We start from the raw sequence: 18,811 nt of genomic DNA on the forward strand, positions 1-18,811 counted from the left end.
CATACAGTTTCTCAGCCTTACAATGTGTGGTAAGATTTTAGGGACTTGAGCAGTAATGAGGAGGTACAAGCATGTGTGAGAGCAGCCAATAATGCTTGACGACACGAGAAGCTTCTAGCAGGTTAAGTTTGAGCTTTATAGATATATGTATGGCAGTACACATCACATATTGTGCACTACCATAATCCATGTTCATAATTTAATGAAAAACTGAAAAAAATTCAGAATATGTGGCTCTTGCACTATAATGTACGATATTAATCATTTATGTGAAATAATATATAGTTGCACATTGTTAGCTTAAAGTGTGCTAGGTGCAGAGAATGTCAGTAAGTGGAAAACTAACAAATGAATCTTCTTTGCAGCCTTAAAAGAGCACAGGACAGAACATTTAGTAAAAGTTATTTATTAGATTGATCCTTTTTTCCATTTGGTACACAATTACCAATAATTAATACTTTACACCACCACTTTTAGAAAGTATACTTCAAAAAAAAAAAGAAAAAAAAGAGCAGAACAGTAGGATAAAAAGTAAATAAAATAGAAATACTGTAACAGACAGAGACAATGCACATCCTGTCGGCCTAAGAAAAAATAATGAACCGCAACTGACATCTCAAGTCTGGAGAAAGAAAAAAAACTTTTGTGGATGTCTTACAATAAAGGTAGCAATACATGAATAGTACTGGAGCAAATCTGTGTATATGTTTTTTGGAGTAGTCCGGTTTCACAAGGATGTACATTCTTTCAGTAGCAAACAGTGTTTTTCATCAGAGCAGACAGCCTCTAGACCCTGGTTGAATTCTGAGACCTTCAATAAAATGAATAACTTGTTGCTCTCAAGTATGTTTTTTTAAACTAACTAATGTTCCCGCTCCGGATAATCAGTACCATATACCATGCTGTCAACTGAATTTACAGAGCAAAGTGTGACATTGCCCTTAATCAGCTGAAACTTCAGAAAAAGTAACAGAGCATTAGACCTTGAATGCCCTAGAACACCCTGGAGTAGTCCTACTGACCCATGTAACATTTAGAGGGGTGCACTGTTGGCACCTACAATCTACTGAATTGAAAACCACATACAGTACCGCATAATTCTAATCATCCACTGTCCCCCCTAGTACAGGAAAACCGGCTGAACCACTGTGCCATTTCTGTTTATTAATGTTTTCATGGCATGACGCATGTCATGACTGCAGTAAAAGTTGGTTCACAGATTGCTTTTATCACCTGCACAGAGAAGTGCGGCATGGCTGATCCAAGTACCGACACACCCAATTTGGCTCTCAAATCATGCAAGACTTCTTCCTCAAAGCTGCACAATAACCCTTTAAATAAACAATCAGGTGGAAAAGGTTACATAAATAATACAATGGCCATATGAGAAGTGCTGTGCGCCCATATGTTTGTCTCTGTCACAGAGAATACTGCAGTGCAGTGCCTATAGTTTTTTTCCATTCTCTTTAACACTGGCGGTGTGTTGCAGAAACGTTGCGAGAATATGAATAACAGGGGACGTATCTCGGACACCCTCAGAGAAAGGAGTGCTGGTGTACCATCGTGTGATCGGAAAGAGATTGAAAGTGGTTGAACCAAACAAGCCCCCTCAAATCACTCTACTCCACTCAAGAATCCTCACTATTTCAGAGTTCGCTAAAAAATAAAAAAAATAAAAACCTGAAAGGAAAGTATAAACGTCGCCGTCATAATTGACAGCAGTCTGTTAATGTAGTAGCATTTTCAAGGCTCAGCTTTAACACGGAAAAAGCAAGCAGTGCACTTTAAGGCATCTTATCACCATTTCTTTTGAACATTTCATGAGTGCAAATGCAACAAAGAAACACCCTCAACCTGGCCAGGCCTGGGGTCGCCCTGTTCTGATATATGGCTTTATGACACTTCAAAGATAAAAATATACATACTTTGGAACCTTCTGGTGATGGAAATATATATTGTACAGGAAAAGTAAAACAGGGCAATTTGAGAACCCATGAAGGAAAAATTAAACATTAAAAATTGACAAGTCCAAGGTAAACCACCACAAAGGCCTGTCCTTACTATTATAGTACAACCCATAACAGAAACACAATAATAAATTAACAAGTGTACATTTTTTAAGCTGGCACACTCAGAGAATTCTTATAACTAATATTATTTTCATCATTATCATAATCATCATCAAAGTCATTATTATATGAATTACTGAAACCATCATCATGATTATACTATTAATTTTGCTTTGTGGGTGTTAATTATGAGTCTCCAGCTGCTGGTTTTGTGTGTGCAAGAGAGGGGGGAGGGCTCTGTGCTATAAGATTGGGATGGTTTATGTATTATACTCTTTCTGCTCACAGTGATCTGATTTCTGTCATCTGTCCCCTATGAATATACTGCATTTATTAATTTACCTTTGTTCTTATCTTTTAGTTTTTTTTCCTTTTTCTACAATTTACATTGTTTGCTTTTATGTGCTATGCAGCGGTATGAGCAAGGGAAAAGCCTTTCACAAATATTCACAAATAAACTGTGTTATTATTATTATTATTATTGTTATTATTGTTATTAGATCAGTAGAGTAGTCTAATCTAATAAATGATTTCTCCCCCCAGATTTTCCACGCCTGGTTTGCACATTCCTCTTTTTTTCTACTCAAAGCCTCTCCCTCTATTCTGCCCCACTCTCTTCCAACGTACTTTTTATTTTTGCTCTTTACCCATCCTTGTTTTAATTCTGCATGAATCCAGACATTGCACGTAATTGTTGTACTCAATCTCCCATAAACCCCTGAGTGACATGCAACTACGTGCTGCCAACGTCCAAAACGAGCAATGGAAGTACACAAAGTCTTTCATATTTCTCTTATCTCTTCGCTCCCCCGGGGGAACCCTTCTCATCGGGCTGTCCCAGCCTCTAGTCCCGACCCTTCAGTCTCTCTCTCTCAGGGCCCGCAGGATGTAGTTCTCTCGCTCCAGCTGCGCGTTCCTCTCGGACAGCTCCTTGATCTGCTCCCTCAGCACCTCCACCTCCTCCCGCACTGCCATCATCAGGTGAGTCTTCACCAGGTCCTGCCACAAGAAAAACCGGAAACACCAAAGTCAGGAATACAAGTCACCCGGCACGGTCAGGCCAGTCTTCATGAGAAAAACAATGCTACCTAGCACAGTCTAATCAAAAGACTGGGCTTTAAATGAACAAAGTACAACAGGGTGGTATATTTATGACACAGACGCAACAGGCTACAGAACAATGCTGTATACAGGAAAGTACAGGAACAAGACACAGCAATCTCAGTTTCAAGGGCGACATGAGAAAAGTGTGACACAAAAGACAACAGTCTGTTGGTATTGGGGTGAGTGTCCCGGCATGAACAGACACACCAAAATAAACAGACACATGGGGAAACGTGGGACGCGAAGACAGGATCTTACCATGGCCTGTTCAATCTTGTTGTCGATTGCAATCATGCTGTTACTAGAGCCACTGTAAGACACAAAACACACAAGAAAAACCAGGATTCAAACAGGGGCTACACTGCACACATACAGTCATGATACAGACAGTAGGTGTAATCGCAGACAGTTGTGAAGAGACAGACATCATAAACTCAGACAATTAAAGAGCTCAGTTCTCTTGTGAGCATAAACAAGCAGTAAACTGATAAGGGTTATTACAGATGAACACTACATGCACAGGATTCCATTCTATCAATGAGTTCATCTCTGCTTTCTAGTGCACGCCTCGTGACTGAAAACATATACTGCATTGGATGTCACTAGCGTTCCTGGTGTGAAGTCTCCCACTCCTGGAAGCAACAGAGCTGTCCTAAAATGGCATGAGCAGGATTCACATTGCTGTCTATTCTTGGCATCCCCCAGGCCCTGTAAACAATTCACCCCAGGTCCCAAGTGTCCGTGTGAGAGCAGCAGCAAAAACAAGGTTGACACTGCAACGGCACACAGCTTTACTGATGTCCATTCCCAAACGCACTCATGCAAATTAAAGGCCATATCCACACGCATTTTTCACATGCACGCATACATGCAGCTTTCTGAGAACGGCACTGCAGTTTGCACGAATGTCAGCAAAGGGCAACAGATGGTGTTGTGCACACGTTTTCCCCTACTCTAATTCCTCTAATGTTTCAAATACCGATCTCTGCATTAGCCTTCATAAATCCGGGTCCCATTCCTGTCCAGGGTTGCGTAGGAATGAGATTACCTACTAGACGAGCGTGCCGCGTTCTTTTTCTTTTGTTTACCTATGAATGAACAGCAGCAGGGACAGAAATGCCTTGTCTGAATTCCGGGTCAGGGTCACCGGCACCGGCTTTGGTTCTTTGGGTTCAGGTCCTCCCGCGTGTGGCTTTACCTCGGGGGGATGGAGCAAGTTCTCAGCACCATCAGGGAATGGCGCTGATGTTTTTGGAGGGGCTGGAGTGCGTACTCCTCTGATATCACCCTGCACTGCAGTAGTACTGGAACCCTGTTCAGCAGACCCACAGGCAGCAGTGTGAACAGGACCCTGTACAGCAGACCCACAGGCAGTAGTGTGAACAGGAAGCTGTACAGCAGACCCACGGGCAGTAGTGTGAACAGGAAGCTGTTCAGCAGACCCACAGGCAGTAGTGTGAACAGGAAGCTGTACAGCAGACCCACAGGCAGTAGTGTGAACTGGACCCTGTACAGCAGACCCACAGGCAGTAGTGTGAACAGGACCCTGTACAGCAGACCCACAAGCAATACTAGTGTGAATGGGACCCTGTAAGGCAGCTGTAGAGGCAGTAGTATGATCAAGAGGCTGTACAGCAGACCCAATGGCAGTAGTATGAATGGGACCCTGTAAGGCAGCTCCAAAGGTAGTAGTGTGTATTGGACCCTGTACAGCAGCCCCAGAAGCAATGCTAGTGTGCATGGGACCCTGTAAGGTAGTCCTAGAAGCAGTAGTGTGGAAGGGTCTCTGTACAGCAGCCTCAGTCACAGATGCTGCAGGGTTTGCTGTGGGATGACTGCTGGTGATGGATGAGCTCAGTTCTGATGCGGCTGGAGATGTGCCCACTTTGAGGTCATGTGACACGACACAGTCACGGCTCCCCACTGTGTTGTTCAGCGACCCCAGGTTAACTGCACTACTCGGCAAACACACTTTATTCCCATTATGGTCTTGAGCTTGAAAAGCACCACTGCTGCAGTTATGACCATCCCTGAAAGAAGCAGACCCAGCCCATGATTCAGAGTTCGGACCAGTGTCCGCAGTGCTGCTGGTGCCAGATGAATTCAGACCGGGGCTTTGGGAAGGACTGGGAGCACTGATCTGAATGGGATTTTGTGCCACCCTGGAGAACAACTGGGCTGAACTGACAGCAGAACAGACATTCACAGTTTGGACCTCCTTTGATGTGAGCGAGTGTCCAACAGACCCAGTCTGATATATAGTGAGATCACAGTCCTTTTGGGCATTGTTTGTAGTTTGGGTCTGACGGTCACATGTGTCTATGGGACTGCAGCTCCAATAACAGCCTTGTGCCCTGAAACTAGGACAAGCAGAACGGTCCTGTGATTGATGTATGTTTGAACCAAAACAAGGCGCTCTATCAGTTTCCACTCTATCAGCAAGACCTCGGCTTTGGGTCTGAGCAGAATCTAGGAAAGGTGGACAGAGTACTCCTGTTTTAATGGGAGTGAAGGTGGCCAGGCCTCTCTCAGCACTGGGATCTGGGCTGTGGGTTCCATAAGGCTGAGGCTTCAGGCCAAGGTCTGTGACTGGCTGACTGGGGACTGAGAGAGCGTACTTCCTGGTCAAAGTGGGACTGTGAATCTGGCTCTGTTTCCTGGGCATGGCCATCGGTCCAGAGAGGGGTATGGGTGAGGGCAGGGCAGGTGTCTTGAGTCTGTTGACGCAGGCAGAGCTAGTGTCTCTGTCCCCTGGGGCACCTCTGGCTGTTTTACCGAAGGCAGCCTGAGTGTGGCTGACCGAAGGGCCCCCAGGGGAGCGAGGATTCGGCAGAGACTCCCAGCAGCTCGCCTGTCCTGTTCTCTCACAGGAAACGGAGCTGGACGGGCTGCTTCTCTCCGTGACCTCGGAGCACCTCTGCCTACCGCAGCCGCAGAGCTCCGTGCGACTGCTGGGCCAGGAGCTACGGACACCGCCCCCGGCACGGCCCGAGCCTAGCCCCTCCTCCCGCTGCCAGTCCGCCCCCCTGGGCAGCTTCAGCTGGCGGGGCAAAGGGGGGGGAGTGACGGGGTGTCGAGGCCAGCTGGGCAGAGCGGGGGGCGCGTGGTGGAGCACCGAGGGCATCTTGTGAGAGGCAAGGTGTAGGTTTGGGTGGGAGGAGCGAAGGACGACGGGGGGAATATTTGTGCCAGAGGGAGAGACGGAAAAGCAAGCAGTTCTCCTGAGGGTGGGGGAAGAAGGGGCGGAGGATGAGCGGGAGAGGGGCGGGGACAAGTGAGGGCTCGGGTTGGTGTGGATGCACGCCGGAGAAGTAGAACTGGCTGATGGGAGCCGGGAGCCATTTTTGGGGCTCTTGTGGGGAGAGAGCTTAGAAGGGAAGGACTGGGGGAGGGAAGGCGGGAGAGACAGGGGCCGAGGTTGGCGGCGGGTCTCGAACGCTGAGACAATTTTCTTCACACTGACAAACATGAGTGTAAAAGCTCAGGGTTACTCAAGCCGACTCAATGAGGAAGTTACAGTTCACAGTTTCCCCACATATCTCAAAGTATGTGGTTTGCATAACGCTTCCTCAGAAGACCAGCATGTCTATTTCTATTTCCGTCTATGGTAACCCACTTTCTAAAATGCTGTCTGCTTACCAGAAGAAAAATTAGCTAAAAAAACCAAGCTTTTGCACACTGATTGCCACTTGCACACACCAAGACCTTCTCACTGCTCATAAAATAGATTATTCATAGAACTATTCACAAATATAAATTCAAAATAATGCAAACCAGATTAAACCGTCATTCTGACATGATGAAAAAAATGGAAACATTGTCAAGCACAGTATATGTGACCGTCTTAATCCAGGTAATGAGAATATATGGCATCTAATCCAACTGCCACAGAATTGATCCACAAATCCTTAATCCAGCTGGTCCGGGGTCTGCCATTTCCTCTCTTTTGAAATGATCTACACACGTTGGTCTGATAAACTCCAGCAATTTACTTCATCATTTCTTTGTATTTGAGACTTTGGATTATTCATACAACTATTCACAAATATTAATATGAAGTAGTTGTATCACATTGTAATTTACATAATTCTTAAAGATACTGACATTATTATCAGCTGTGCAACAATTTATGGCAAGCACAATTGTTTTGATGACACAATACAACAAATTGAGGATAAAGTAGTCTTGATGCAACTCTGAGCTTTGTGTGGGAGTGAATCGCGGAAATTGAACCTGGATTTGTGAGCAATGATCAACCGAGAAGCAGAGTGTGAATCTGGTTCACCACAGGCGATAGCAGACAGAGACAGGGCACGCGAATGGTGAGAATGACAGGAGAAAGCGAGAGACAGCAAAGAGGCAGGATGCGAAAGCAGTTGTAGCAGGTTGGGGATGCTCCGAAATCTCACACACGCACATTACATGCACACAAACACTGGGGAGCACGCATTCGTAATGCACTGTGGAGATCTGGTCAGCCCCCTTTGGAATGCGCCACATGCAACCGAGCTTTCCGTGTCACCGGTCAAAACCCTCTTTACGGAATACTGGCCAACTCCGGTAATCCAACGTTATGAGAAAGTGAGATCCAAGTATCCAGGTGAAATACGGTCCAGCGGTGGCCTCGGTTCAAGAGAAGTCAGCAGTGCAAGTTTGTTGCGCCAGATCTGAAACAAACCGTCTGATCCTGATGACGCAAAGACTACGTGAAAAATCCACATGAACTGATGAAAAATACGAGGTCACGTCAGATTTAAGAGGGCCCTCACGCATCCAGGTTTGATAATCCAACATCTGCGAACATGATTCATTTCCAAATTAATGCAAACCGGATTAAACAATGTCATTCTGACAGCATGAAATGAATGGAAACATTGTCAAGCACAGCACACGTGACTGTCTTAATCCGGGTAATGAGAATATATGGCATCTAATCCAACTGCCACAGAATTGATCCACAAATCCTTAATCCAGTTGGTCCGGGGTCTGCCATTTCCTCTCTTTTGAAATAATCCGCACACGTTGGTCCGATAAACTCCAACAACTTACTTCATGTTTTTTTTTTTTTGGTATTTGAGTCTTTGGATAAACATCCATTCTCATTCTCCTCAGCAGCCTTGCAGCCCACACATGGTCCCGCCAGCCCTTGTCTCTGATAGGCCAACACAGACACCCTTTCATTTTGCCCCCCTCCCACTCACTGCACCAGCCAATGGCAGGGCCTGCAGCATTCACTTCCCACACACTCCCCCCTCATGCACAGTAAACAGCTCTGTGAACTGACACTCAACATTCTTCAGTTTCTCCCGGCCTACAGGACCTGGGGCTCATATGTAATTAGTGCAGGAAAGCAAAGCCGAAATGTCTACGTTTATGGGCATTGCGAGAGGAGTCTGGGAACACTGTCAACCTAACGACAACCTACTCCATCTCAATAGGTAAATAAGAAAACGAGAAGGACCATTGCAAATATCTGCTCACTGATCTCTGTTCAGCTACCAAGGGGAATATAGAATATAGAGAACTGTGGGCTCTCTGCCCTATGAAAAAGGGGGTGGGTGCCACACAATGACGTGACCATCCGGCCTGCTCTCCCTGCCTCCCCTGTCATGTGCCTGTCATGTGTCTCCCGGCTCCCATTGGCCAGTGTTTTCCCTCCGTACCTCCCTCCTGCATGGCCAAATGTTGACAAAGCCAAGTCGGTCACGTCATGCTTTGCTCCCCCCTCCACCCCCCCACGGTGCATGTGACCGCTGCAGCGTGCGTGTCTGCCTGCCAGTGGAGTGGGTCGAGCGGTATTTCGCGGTGAACGCCGCCATTGAGAGCGGCGCCCCCAGAGCACGGGCTGCCGTCCCCATGCCTGTCTTTGTTCTCTGCCCGGAACATTCCGATCAACCTCCCTGGCCCACGCTGCCCAGCAGCCCGGCTACCTGGCACGATTTCCCAACTGAATCAACTCAACACCGCCGCTTAACACGACCCGGAGCGGTGTTTGAACAGAGCCCTTATAAAATTTATTACTGGTCATGGTCAGGCTCTACAGCAAAAACAAAAAAAATAATTGAGGTCATTTCAATACTTCCTTGTTTATCACTTAGCCTTCCTATTTCTTTCTTCCAATTTTTTGTTGGTAAAATAGACACTGCGAATGGTTATTTCATGTTAAGTATTTATAAAGTAAAATGGCATACCATTGTACTTGGCTCTGCACATTCTTAATCCTTAAAAAAGCAGCCAACCACATTCACCAGTGACACAAAATCGTCCTTATTACAACATCTGAGTACAAATAAAACATCTGTTTTTCTTACCCAACAGCAAGGGTTGTGCAGTTATACAACACGTGTGGGTGTCCGTAACAGCACAGGACTTACCATTCCTTAAAACAAGACTTACTGGTAGCCGGAGGGGGGAGGGGGTGGGGGTGCGGGGGCACTGGTGGTGAGGTCAGGAGGCCAAGTCCTGTACAGAGCAGTGTTCATTCAGAGATAATCTGAGTAACACTGCACCTCTCAGCTCCCTCCAAGTGCAGCCAAAGGTCTGCAGATAATTGGTGGGTTAAAGGGAGAGCTTTACAGCCACTTCTGCAGGACCCAACTCAGTCTTTCTGCCACCACCTTGTACTGGCCCTGAGTGGTCGATTTAAACCCTCATGGTATTTGAGTTGAGTGATTGGAGAAATGTTGGCTGACAGTCTTCAGGTCGTGAAATATTTACAATATTTCCACTAATTCTCAGTGAGAACTAATTCTGGACTGTAAACATTCCAGCAATGATTCGCAATGCAACCTGACGACAAGTTCAGCTAGCAACTGAAGCTGAAGTGACCAGATACTTATGAGTCTTTCCCAATTATTCTGCACCCAGTTGTGATATCTATAACAGGCCTGCATGGGTGGTGTCCCATTGGGAGTGAGCCCACTCACTGGCTAACCATTTCTCAGCAACCAATCAGACCTTTGCGTGTTTTTTTCAGTGCAGAGAATGTGCTCCAGGCTTGTAGTGGTTGCTGTGTCCGGTCAAATGAGAAGAACAGGACAAGGCTTAGCTTGCCAGAGGAATGACAAGCCTCTTACACCAAGGGGAAGTTTGCAAACCAACGAGTTACACATTCTGTTTAATGGTTATTGCCAAATTAAATCCACTTCTTCCTTAACTGCTGCCTTAAAACTGCTGTTTGGACTCTACAAATATTTACATTCGGATATGCCCAGGATAAGATGTAAACAGAAAACACTGGCCTGCTGGACCACAGTTCAGTAATCCCTGATCTACTGTGCCTAACGGTGGTGCTTGATCCACTGCACTTGTGTTTAACAAACAACGATGACCTTTCAAAATAGAGCTGAATCAAACTGGCCCTTATGCCATTTGAAAAAGGCAAAGGGGTTGAAGTCCCCAGTGGCTTAATTTCTGCTTCAGTGTCCACCATAGCATTGTCCTAGGATTAAAATGGGGCACTGGGTCTCAGTTGCAATACAAACTGTCTCCCTCTTATGGACATATGTTGTAATTGCAGCACCTCAATGATATATGCCTCCAGAGGAGGTGGGGAAGGGTGTTATGTGTGTTATGTGCTTTTTATGTGCAACAGTAGTGGTGCATCTACACCTCTCTGTTCCCGTGGAAACGACATCCATCATGGAAAGACACTTTTATTCATGCCTCTCCGTCTTAAGCCATCTCACTACTGCAGCCAACAGTTTGAGGGTCATTAGAGGCAAGCTACGTTGGTGAACTGAAATAGAATTCAATAACAGATATAGCCTAAAACTACATTGGGCTATGAGTTCATCCATTTCTGACAGGTCTATCATTTCTGTTAAATGTGAGAGCACATTCTATTTTTGATATAAGAGAGGGACACATATGAAAATACTTTCTTTGCAAATCACCTCCCTGACTAAACTACAGAAGGGCACACCCATCTAGCCAAATTGAGTTAACCACCCAGATAAAATCATGGAGTGAATACAATTAATAACCAAATTAACCACTGAAGTGCATTGAAACATACCTACAGCTATTAGTGGTATATGGTTATAATTTAGGGATATACACAGTGTTCATCTCAGTAGGGCTAAGAGATTAATCATGGAACAGGTTGTGGTATGGGAAATAATAAATGCTTAGCACTTATCCACCTAGCTTATCTGTTTCTTTCGCAATAAATATATCTAAATACATATAGCCTATAAAAACTGATGTTTAACCGTGCAACATGGGTAATTTTACAAACTGAAATGTACAATCCAATAAATCCTGCCACCATTTAGGAAAACTGAACAGATGGATGAAGGATCCACAAATGCCTGGTGAATGGTCTGGTGTAGGGACAGTATACAGTAGGAGCATGCTCACTGAAAGTGACAGGCGGAAGGGACTCCTATCTCGTGTGAAGCTATGCTATGCAAAATTCACAGGAAGCCTCTGTTGAAGACAACCAACAGTTTTATTACAAACTGAGCAGCAACTCCATTTCCAGGCCTGGGGGCATTAAACGTTTATGCATACGCACTCTCCGCCCCACATGCCAGTTCAGCCAATTCCCAGGGTGAAGTCAAATCTGAAACAAGTCTGTGCGGGTATGCAGACAAACACCCACTTCTGCACAAACTGTGTGAATGTGTGTGCATATGCAGATAAAATCAATGCCGCCGTGACAATCACATAACTGCAGAAACGTACCTCAGAGATAGAACAGTATGACTAATCAGTCCAAAAAGCAGCTATTCGCCTACCTAAAAACACACTAACATCTTCAGACTGAGCAGAGTGGCACTGTGTAGCCACCATGACACTAAATACAGGAACTGCCCTTGGCCTGTGCTACAAGTACACAAACATTGCAAAAATATTCACATTTGTTGCCACACAAATAAACAGGGGCAGTGAGGTGAAGAACTGCATTCCAAGACACAACTGTAAAGTAGACCCAGCTTCACACGGGAGGCTAACAGACGAATACTGCAGTGCATCATCTGGCTCTCAGCACTCACTCCTTCTCCATACCCTCCCCCCCTCTATTCCTCCTCTCCATGCCTGCTTTCCCCTACCTCCATCTCTCCCTTTGCCTTTCCCCTCCTTTCTCCCTTTCTCATGAATAGAGCCTCTATTCCTCAACACAGTTATTAATCTAGCGCCAGAATTCTGAAGTGAAACAGGATGGAAAAGGAGAAGGAAACTGAGGGAGCTGTTGCCCGTGTTGTTTGTGTTGTATATTTATAAGTGTTGGCTGGGGTGGAAAGGGGCAGACGGCAAATGGAAAGTGAAAAGTGTCATGAGGTCAGCAGTGAAGAGGGAGAGGAGGAGAGGGAGGGCATGTGCACACCCACACACACACGTGTGCGCACGCACGCTCAAATGCTCCCCTCAACACACACACACGCACAAATTCGAGCATGCACACACCCACACATATACACACACACGCGCACAAATGCTCCTATGCACACACCTACAAATACACACACACATACACACCCAAATGCTCCCATGCCAACACAAACACACACAAGCGCTCCCATGCACCCGCACGCACACACAAATGCTCCCATGCACACACCAATACACACACAAGCACAAACGCTCACACATGCGCACGCACACACATGCAGATGAGCCATGACTACCGGTGCTGATTCTAGCAAAGAGTGGGTAAAATGTAGGCTATACTATAAACAAAAACACCAATTTCTCAGAGCACATTTTAACCTGACAAGTGAGTTAAGTTTGAGAATAAATCTGGTAACCATGACGTTGTTTTTAATCAATAAAATGGACAATAAACTAGAAAAACTAAACATTGCATTTAGTGTACATGTGTGTGGGGGAAAATACTAGCTGTTACAGAACAATGCATTGTCCAGGTATTTGTGCCCTCTCTGTGACTGTGTACACAGAACTGTGAAGCACAGACTCCTCTGGGCTATCTATACTCTCTCCAGCAGTGCTTAGAGAGGGGTGAACAATTCTCTGAGATGAAATTATGACTGAGAAAAAAGCAACAGGCCACATCCTGACACAGACCAAAGACAGGTAACAGTGAAGTGGCAGTTTCGCCTAGTCCCTTTTTGGCCCAGCGTCTGAAAGTGTGAGTGTGCTTCTCCATGCCAGATGTGAATGTACTGCAATAATCACTATGTAGTGAGCAAGGCTACAGCGTGAGACCTCAAGACCTTTGCAGAGTAATCCTACTGGATGACTATGCATGATCCATTTATTTTTTTGTGAGCTAAACCAGAGGTATGCATTAATATTAGTCTTTGTATATGTATCACATAATACCTGCACTTCCACGGTTTTTGCTGAGGCTAAATTACACTATGCGAGCATAGAACAAAGCAATAAATTCAGAGGGTGATATTCAAACAACCCGCTGAACCGGCAGTTCTAATGGATCTACTGGCAACATCTGCAAATATTTCCTAATAAATCTCATGGTTTCATGACAAGATGGATTGAATGTGGAATTTACCATTTTAAAGTTCCTGTATGTCACAAGCACTGTCCTAAAAAGCTTCATTAACGTTAGCACAGTACCCAGTCAGTCCTGGCCTTATGAGGGCAAAGGAGATCTCACTCAAGAGATTTTCCTGATTAAAATTTCACACCGCCATGTTCGGAAGGGATTTTACACTGTGCTGCTACTTTACTCTTGAGCATGGAATAAGGCTCTACCCAGAATAGCTCTAGCCAAGAAAGCCCCACCCTTCAAGTCCCACCTCCACTGTATAAGGAAAACAGGCACATAAACATACAACAATGAAATTAAAACAACTCTTCTGAACAGATAACGTGCCCAGACACACAAACCTTCAGGGCAAAAAACTGCCATATCAAAACAATTTCTTACCTTTCATCGCTAAATTCAAACGCCCCCCCAACTCCAAACATGGACTGAGCCAGGCTGAGGGCAGAGGGGGTTTGGATGGGGGTCGCACTCGGGTGGAAGCCTCTATCTCTGGGCAGGATGGAGCTTGGGGAGGAGGGCTGCGAACGAGTCTCTCGCAGCAGTGACTGGGGGAATAATAGAGATGGCATCAACACAAGGAAGCCTATCACGAGGTTGTTAGTGCTGTCAGTCAACCATCACATGAAAGTGTGAGCTTTTTGCCATCATCAATGTTAGTATAGTTATATTCCCAACGTACCTTCCCTGCAGGGTCCATGTCCAGGCGCAGTGGAGAGGGGATGTGGCGTGGACGCACGGACTCGGACGGGTGCTTCGTTGGCGAGAGAAGACGGGAGTCCTGACGGACCAGAGGGGAGGCAGTACGTGGGGTATAGGAAACGGAGGCGTCAAAGGTGGTGGAATCCGCCAATTTCAAATTGGGGTGACCCTTGTGTGTGGGCGAAGGAGGCCCACTGGAGAAGGTTTGGGGATCGGAGGCTGGACTTGCTTTTGGTGAATCAGCTTTGTATGGTCCTTCACCACAGGGCTTTTTGGGTGCACCCTCATCTACACCAATATGTGGTGCCAAAAGGTGTGTGGTGCCTTGTGAGTGGACAAGGTGTCCAGACCGAAGAGCACGGATCTGTCCCAGAGGTTTCAGCATGGTCCCTACTCCACCCTCAAAGCTGCTGAGCCCCACAGTCTCCAGTGACTCCAGAGAGTGGGCTTGCCTCATGCTATCCATCACCCGCCTCAACCCCCGCTCCTCCGCACCTTCCCGCTCCAGGAAGTCCACACAGGTCCAGCGGCCACGCCGGTAGGGTTCTCCTAGACCCTGGCCCAAGCGAACCACGCGGAAGCGGGAAGAGTGGGCGAAGTTTGACCCGCTATGCTCCTGCGACAGCTGTTTTCTTTTGGTCACAGGGGAGCCTGGTTGGCTGGAGCTGGAGTGGTTGTGGAAGGCAATGGAATGGTCCAATAGAGAAGGCCCATTGGACACTCTGCCTATGCCTGCTCCTGCCAGCCCTGCTGTAGTGATATCTCCACTGCTGAAGGCCACTGGATCCAAGGATGGGACCCTGGTCTCGCCCATTCCTTCTCCGCCCTCAACCCCCACCCTTCCCAGGGAACTGCTATGAGCATGGCCAGACTGCTTGGAGGTGAGGGATGGGGAGTAGGTCATGCTCTGTCCTCCATTGGTCACTGCTTTCCCAGCAGGAGGTTGCTGAAGCTGGAGTGGAGGCCCGCTGGGGTCCTCTGGGAAGGATGATGTCTGTGACTCCATGGCTGCCTGCCCATAGTCTGTGGTCACACTGGTGATCTGGAAACCACTTTTCTTTTTACCTCCACTCATTTTTTTTCCCCACTTGAAAAGACTATCCTTAGTCCCACTTATTATATGTCAGTTCCACACCTTTTTTTCACAAAGGCTTGAATTAGTAGGTTATCCCATCACTAAAGCAGTTTGATTCCATGTCTCATAGACTGTTGTACAGAGGACAGAAAGGAACACAGGGCAGAGAAAATCTTTGGGGGATGCTGAAGACACAGAAGTATAAAGCTTTTATTTAAGTTTGGTGATCACTCCATGTTGTAAAAAATAAAATAAAATAAAAACTTCTAATCCCTCAAAAAGCTTATGCTAACATTTTGAGTTATTTAATACAACAAAATAGTAATACATTAAAAACTAACCATCTGATGTGCTTTTCCAAAGGCCATGAAAAAGTACTCAACAGCTAACAGGCTACATTTCATAACCAAGTATTTTTAAACCCAAATTCACAAGAATGTAGACAACCACTAGACCAATAAACATAAGATATCAGTATAAAGAAAATGTCTTATGGCCGTTCTGACTATTTATGCCGTACACAGAAATGTAGTCTACTTCCACTAGTTATTTTTTGTTCTGCACTTGAGCCACCATTTAAAAATAAAAACGTGTTACAAGCCAGCTATTGCGAAACACCTTATTTGCTTAAGTCTATGTACATTGGCAGTGGCGCTCTGTTCTAGATATATTTATCACATAGGGCAATACTACCGTAGCGATTAGCAATCAAACATCACACGTACAGCGTTTACTGCTTTTCAAACTGTTCAAAATGTATAGATGGATTCTGTCTCGGCTGCAATTGTAAAAATCAGTAATAAATTGAAACAACATACCGTTTCATAACTTTTCAATAGGCCATTGCACTCCACTAATTGGTTTACTTCCACAACTTTACCAATACACTTGCTGATCAGCTTCATTAATCGTCTAACCAAGCTTGGAAAGGGAAAGAGCTGTAGGATGGCTAAAGAAGTCAGTTTGGTAGGCTACTCTTTCACATTGCAAGGCAAGCTGCAAGAGAAGCAACTGTTCCGTTTCCTTTATTTTCCCCTAAACATAAGTTAGGCTTTGACGTAGGTATTCGCCCAATAATTTAGGTGGCTATGTAACATTAAAAATATTCCATTACTTTCACAAACGACTACGAGTTTCCAAACGAAACCAAGACAGGAATTGCGGAGCAAAACGTCTCTGCTATTTAATTTCAACTAACGTTACTGAAGTAACTGCAATTGTTTTGACAAGACACGCACATTTGCACATTGAAAACAGTGCCGCAATTGATAAATCTAATATAATTGTTACCTGATTATTTTAAATGGCTACTTTCGGATGTCATTACTCTATTAATGTAGCATGGCATAAAACAAAATCATGGATTATGCAGCATGTTCTCAATTCGCTAGTTAGACATGCAAACACCCAGATCTCGCCACTTGGTAGTAGTAGGCTAGCTAACTGACTTCAGGACCGAGACAGCAAATTTAGATAGCCAGGTAGCTAACTAATGGCTAGTTACCTGACGTTAAACGCATGTTATGATAGTTTCTTTAAAACATCCATATCTGTGACAGTAACGTTACCCTCAGGCTCAAAACAGGCATAATTTTCAGCTTTGGGGAAACAATATTACACACACTCTGTCAACTGAAGTTTCAGGACAAACATTCAATGTTGTTAAATATGTCCGTTATTATTTTATACACATTGTCATTTTAAAAAATAGCTAGCTATCTAGGTAGACGAACCCTAAGAACAACAATCTAGCAAGTAAACTAACGTCAACAAAAGTATATCTTCACATTGTCATCAGCCCTCGACAGTCAGCAAGCTCGCTGACTTACAGCAGGAAACGTGAAAGACTGCCGTTTAGGGACAGCGAGTTTGCAAGATAGCCATAAAATAGGATGTTCACGAATTCTGTTGACATGTCAACTAGCTAGTCTATATCAACTACACCGTAGCACACATGAATGCTTGCCTCTCTAAAAGGTCTTGTATCTTTCCAGTCGTACTTCGTTTCCCAGTAGATGATCAGGTCCAAAAGAAAAACATAAGTGGTAATTTTGTTGAAAAAAAAAAAAGTTCACGGTGATGTGACGTGAGTCGGGGGTGGGGATCTTGCAGAATGTTCTGTGTAACGCTACCGCTGTGTGTACCGCGTTGCAAGCTAACGACCCACAGCCAAGGAAAATAGGTACAGCGAAGGCAGAACGCACTGTCTGTGCTGTCAGACAGACAATCAGCTGTTTATGTGGGCTGTCCGACTACAATACCGTTCGAATAACGTTTTCCATGCTCTTATATTCGACGGACGTCGATCCCATGTCTCCGTATTCTTGACTTGGATTCGTTTCCTTCCTCTCCAGTATATGTTGCAACACTTCAACACCAAGTATCTACCTAGATATCTACATGTTTGCTTTTCTTTAGTTAGGACAGTCAAGTTAGCTAACTGTTGACAACTTTTCTCAATGCGGAAGTCCCACCCCTTACGTGCAGAACGTCAGACTACACAAGATGTACCCCAAAACACTCGAGCGAATGGTACGGAGGTAACCACCATGTCGTCAAATGCAGTCACATCAGTTAACTGGTTGTGTTTAAGATCTTACGCTGCATCAACCCAATAATAGCCAATTGATTTTTATCTAGCGGATGCTTCACATAGAGGCAGCTCACAGACGTTCACCCGAACCGTCTGTCATGTAGGCTAACTATCAGTTAAAATGGCATCAGAATCGCCACTTTTTTTGCACCCGGTAGCACAGATATCTGTGCATCACATTCCGTGTACGCGCTGGAGCACAGCAGTATACCACGAGGAATTTTGTAACACACATTGTACACACTATTCATACCTTTACAGAAAGAGCTCCGAAAAATATTGTCGGCCTAATTTAGTTTAAAAAAAAAAAAATGTATTACTTTCAATTCAATTATATTTAATAATGTACAGTGCTATTTTGAACGATTTAATAGTACATGATGTATTAATGTGTTTTTACATTTTTTAAATGTAATTATTGTTGCATGATCTTTTTGGCATGTGTTGCAATAGCTAGCTTGATGAGCTATTGACTTGACAAATAGCTGCATGTTCAATCTCATACTCAATAAAAAATCTAAATATAATTGGATGATGAAATTATATAACACCTGGCTCTGTGTTTGTGAATGTTATGCCGTGAATGACTTCGATTTGCGTAAAACGAATTGGTTACAATTTCGTGAGGCGACAGTGACATCTGTTGGCTTTTTGTGGAAAAAGCGATTCATCATGGTGAACGGGGTGAATTTGGGTACCTGGGCATTGTTTGCAATGAGCAAAACTATTATCTTTTATCACTGTTTAACTGAAGGAAGTTAGAGGTCAATCAGGGCTTTAAATCTCAGAGGCAAGTG

General features: G+C 44.9%; 1 protein-coding gene across 2 annotated transcripts; it reads right to left on the reverse strand.

The window, feature by feature from the left end:
* Window positions 1–390: 390 nt before the first annotated feature.
* On the reverse strand, window positions 391–17,911 carry zgc:153012 (uncharacterized protein LOC777626 homolog). Of its 2 annotated transcripts, XM_035410137.1 has the most exons (4): window positions 14,327–17,911; window positions 14,029–14,192; window positions 3,432–3,483; window positions 391–3,068 (listed from the first exon to the last, which is right to left on the reverse strand). In XM_035410137.1, exons 1-4 carry the CDS (start codon window positions 15,419–15,421, stop codon window positions 2,928–2,930), a joined length of 1,452 nt encoding a protein of 483 aa, XP_035266028.1. In that variant the 5' UTR covers window positions 15,422–17,911; the 3' UTR covers window positions 391–2,927. The 2 variants fall into 2 exon arrangements, with proteins under 2 accessions (XP_035266028.1, XP_035266026.1); XM_035410135.1 differs by lacking the exons at window positions 14,029–14,192; window positions 14,327–17,911 and adding an exon at window positions 4,262–8,892.
* Window positions 17,912–18,811: the final 900 nt, after the last annotated feature.

The sequence above is a fragment of the Anguilla anguilla genome, chromosome 3 (genome assembly GCF_013347855.1).
Source record: "Anguilla anguilla isolate fAngAng1 chromosome 3, fAngAng1.pri, whole genome shotgun sequence".
In the NCBI taxonomy this organism is placed as follows: Eukaryota; Metazoa; Chordata; class Actinopteri; order Anguilliformes; family Anguillidae; genus Anguilla; species Anguilla anguilla.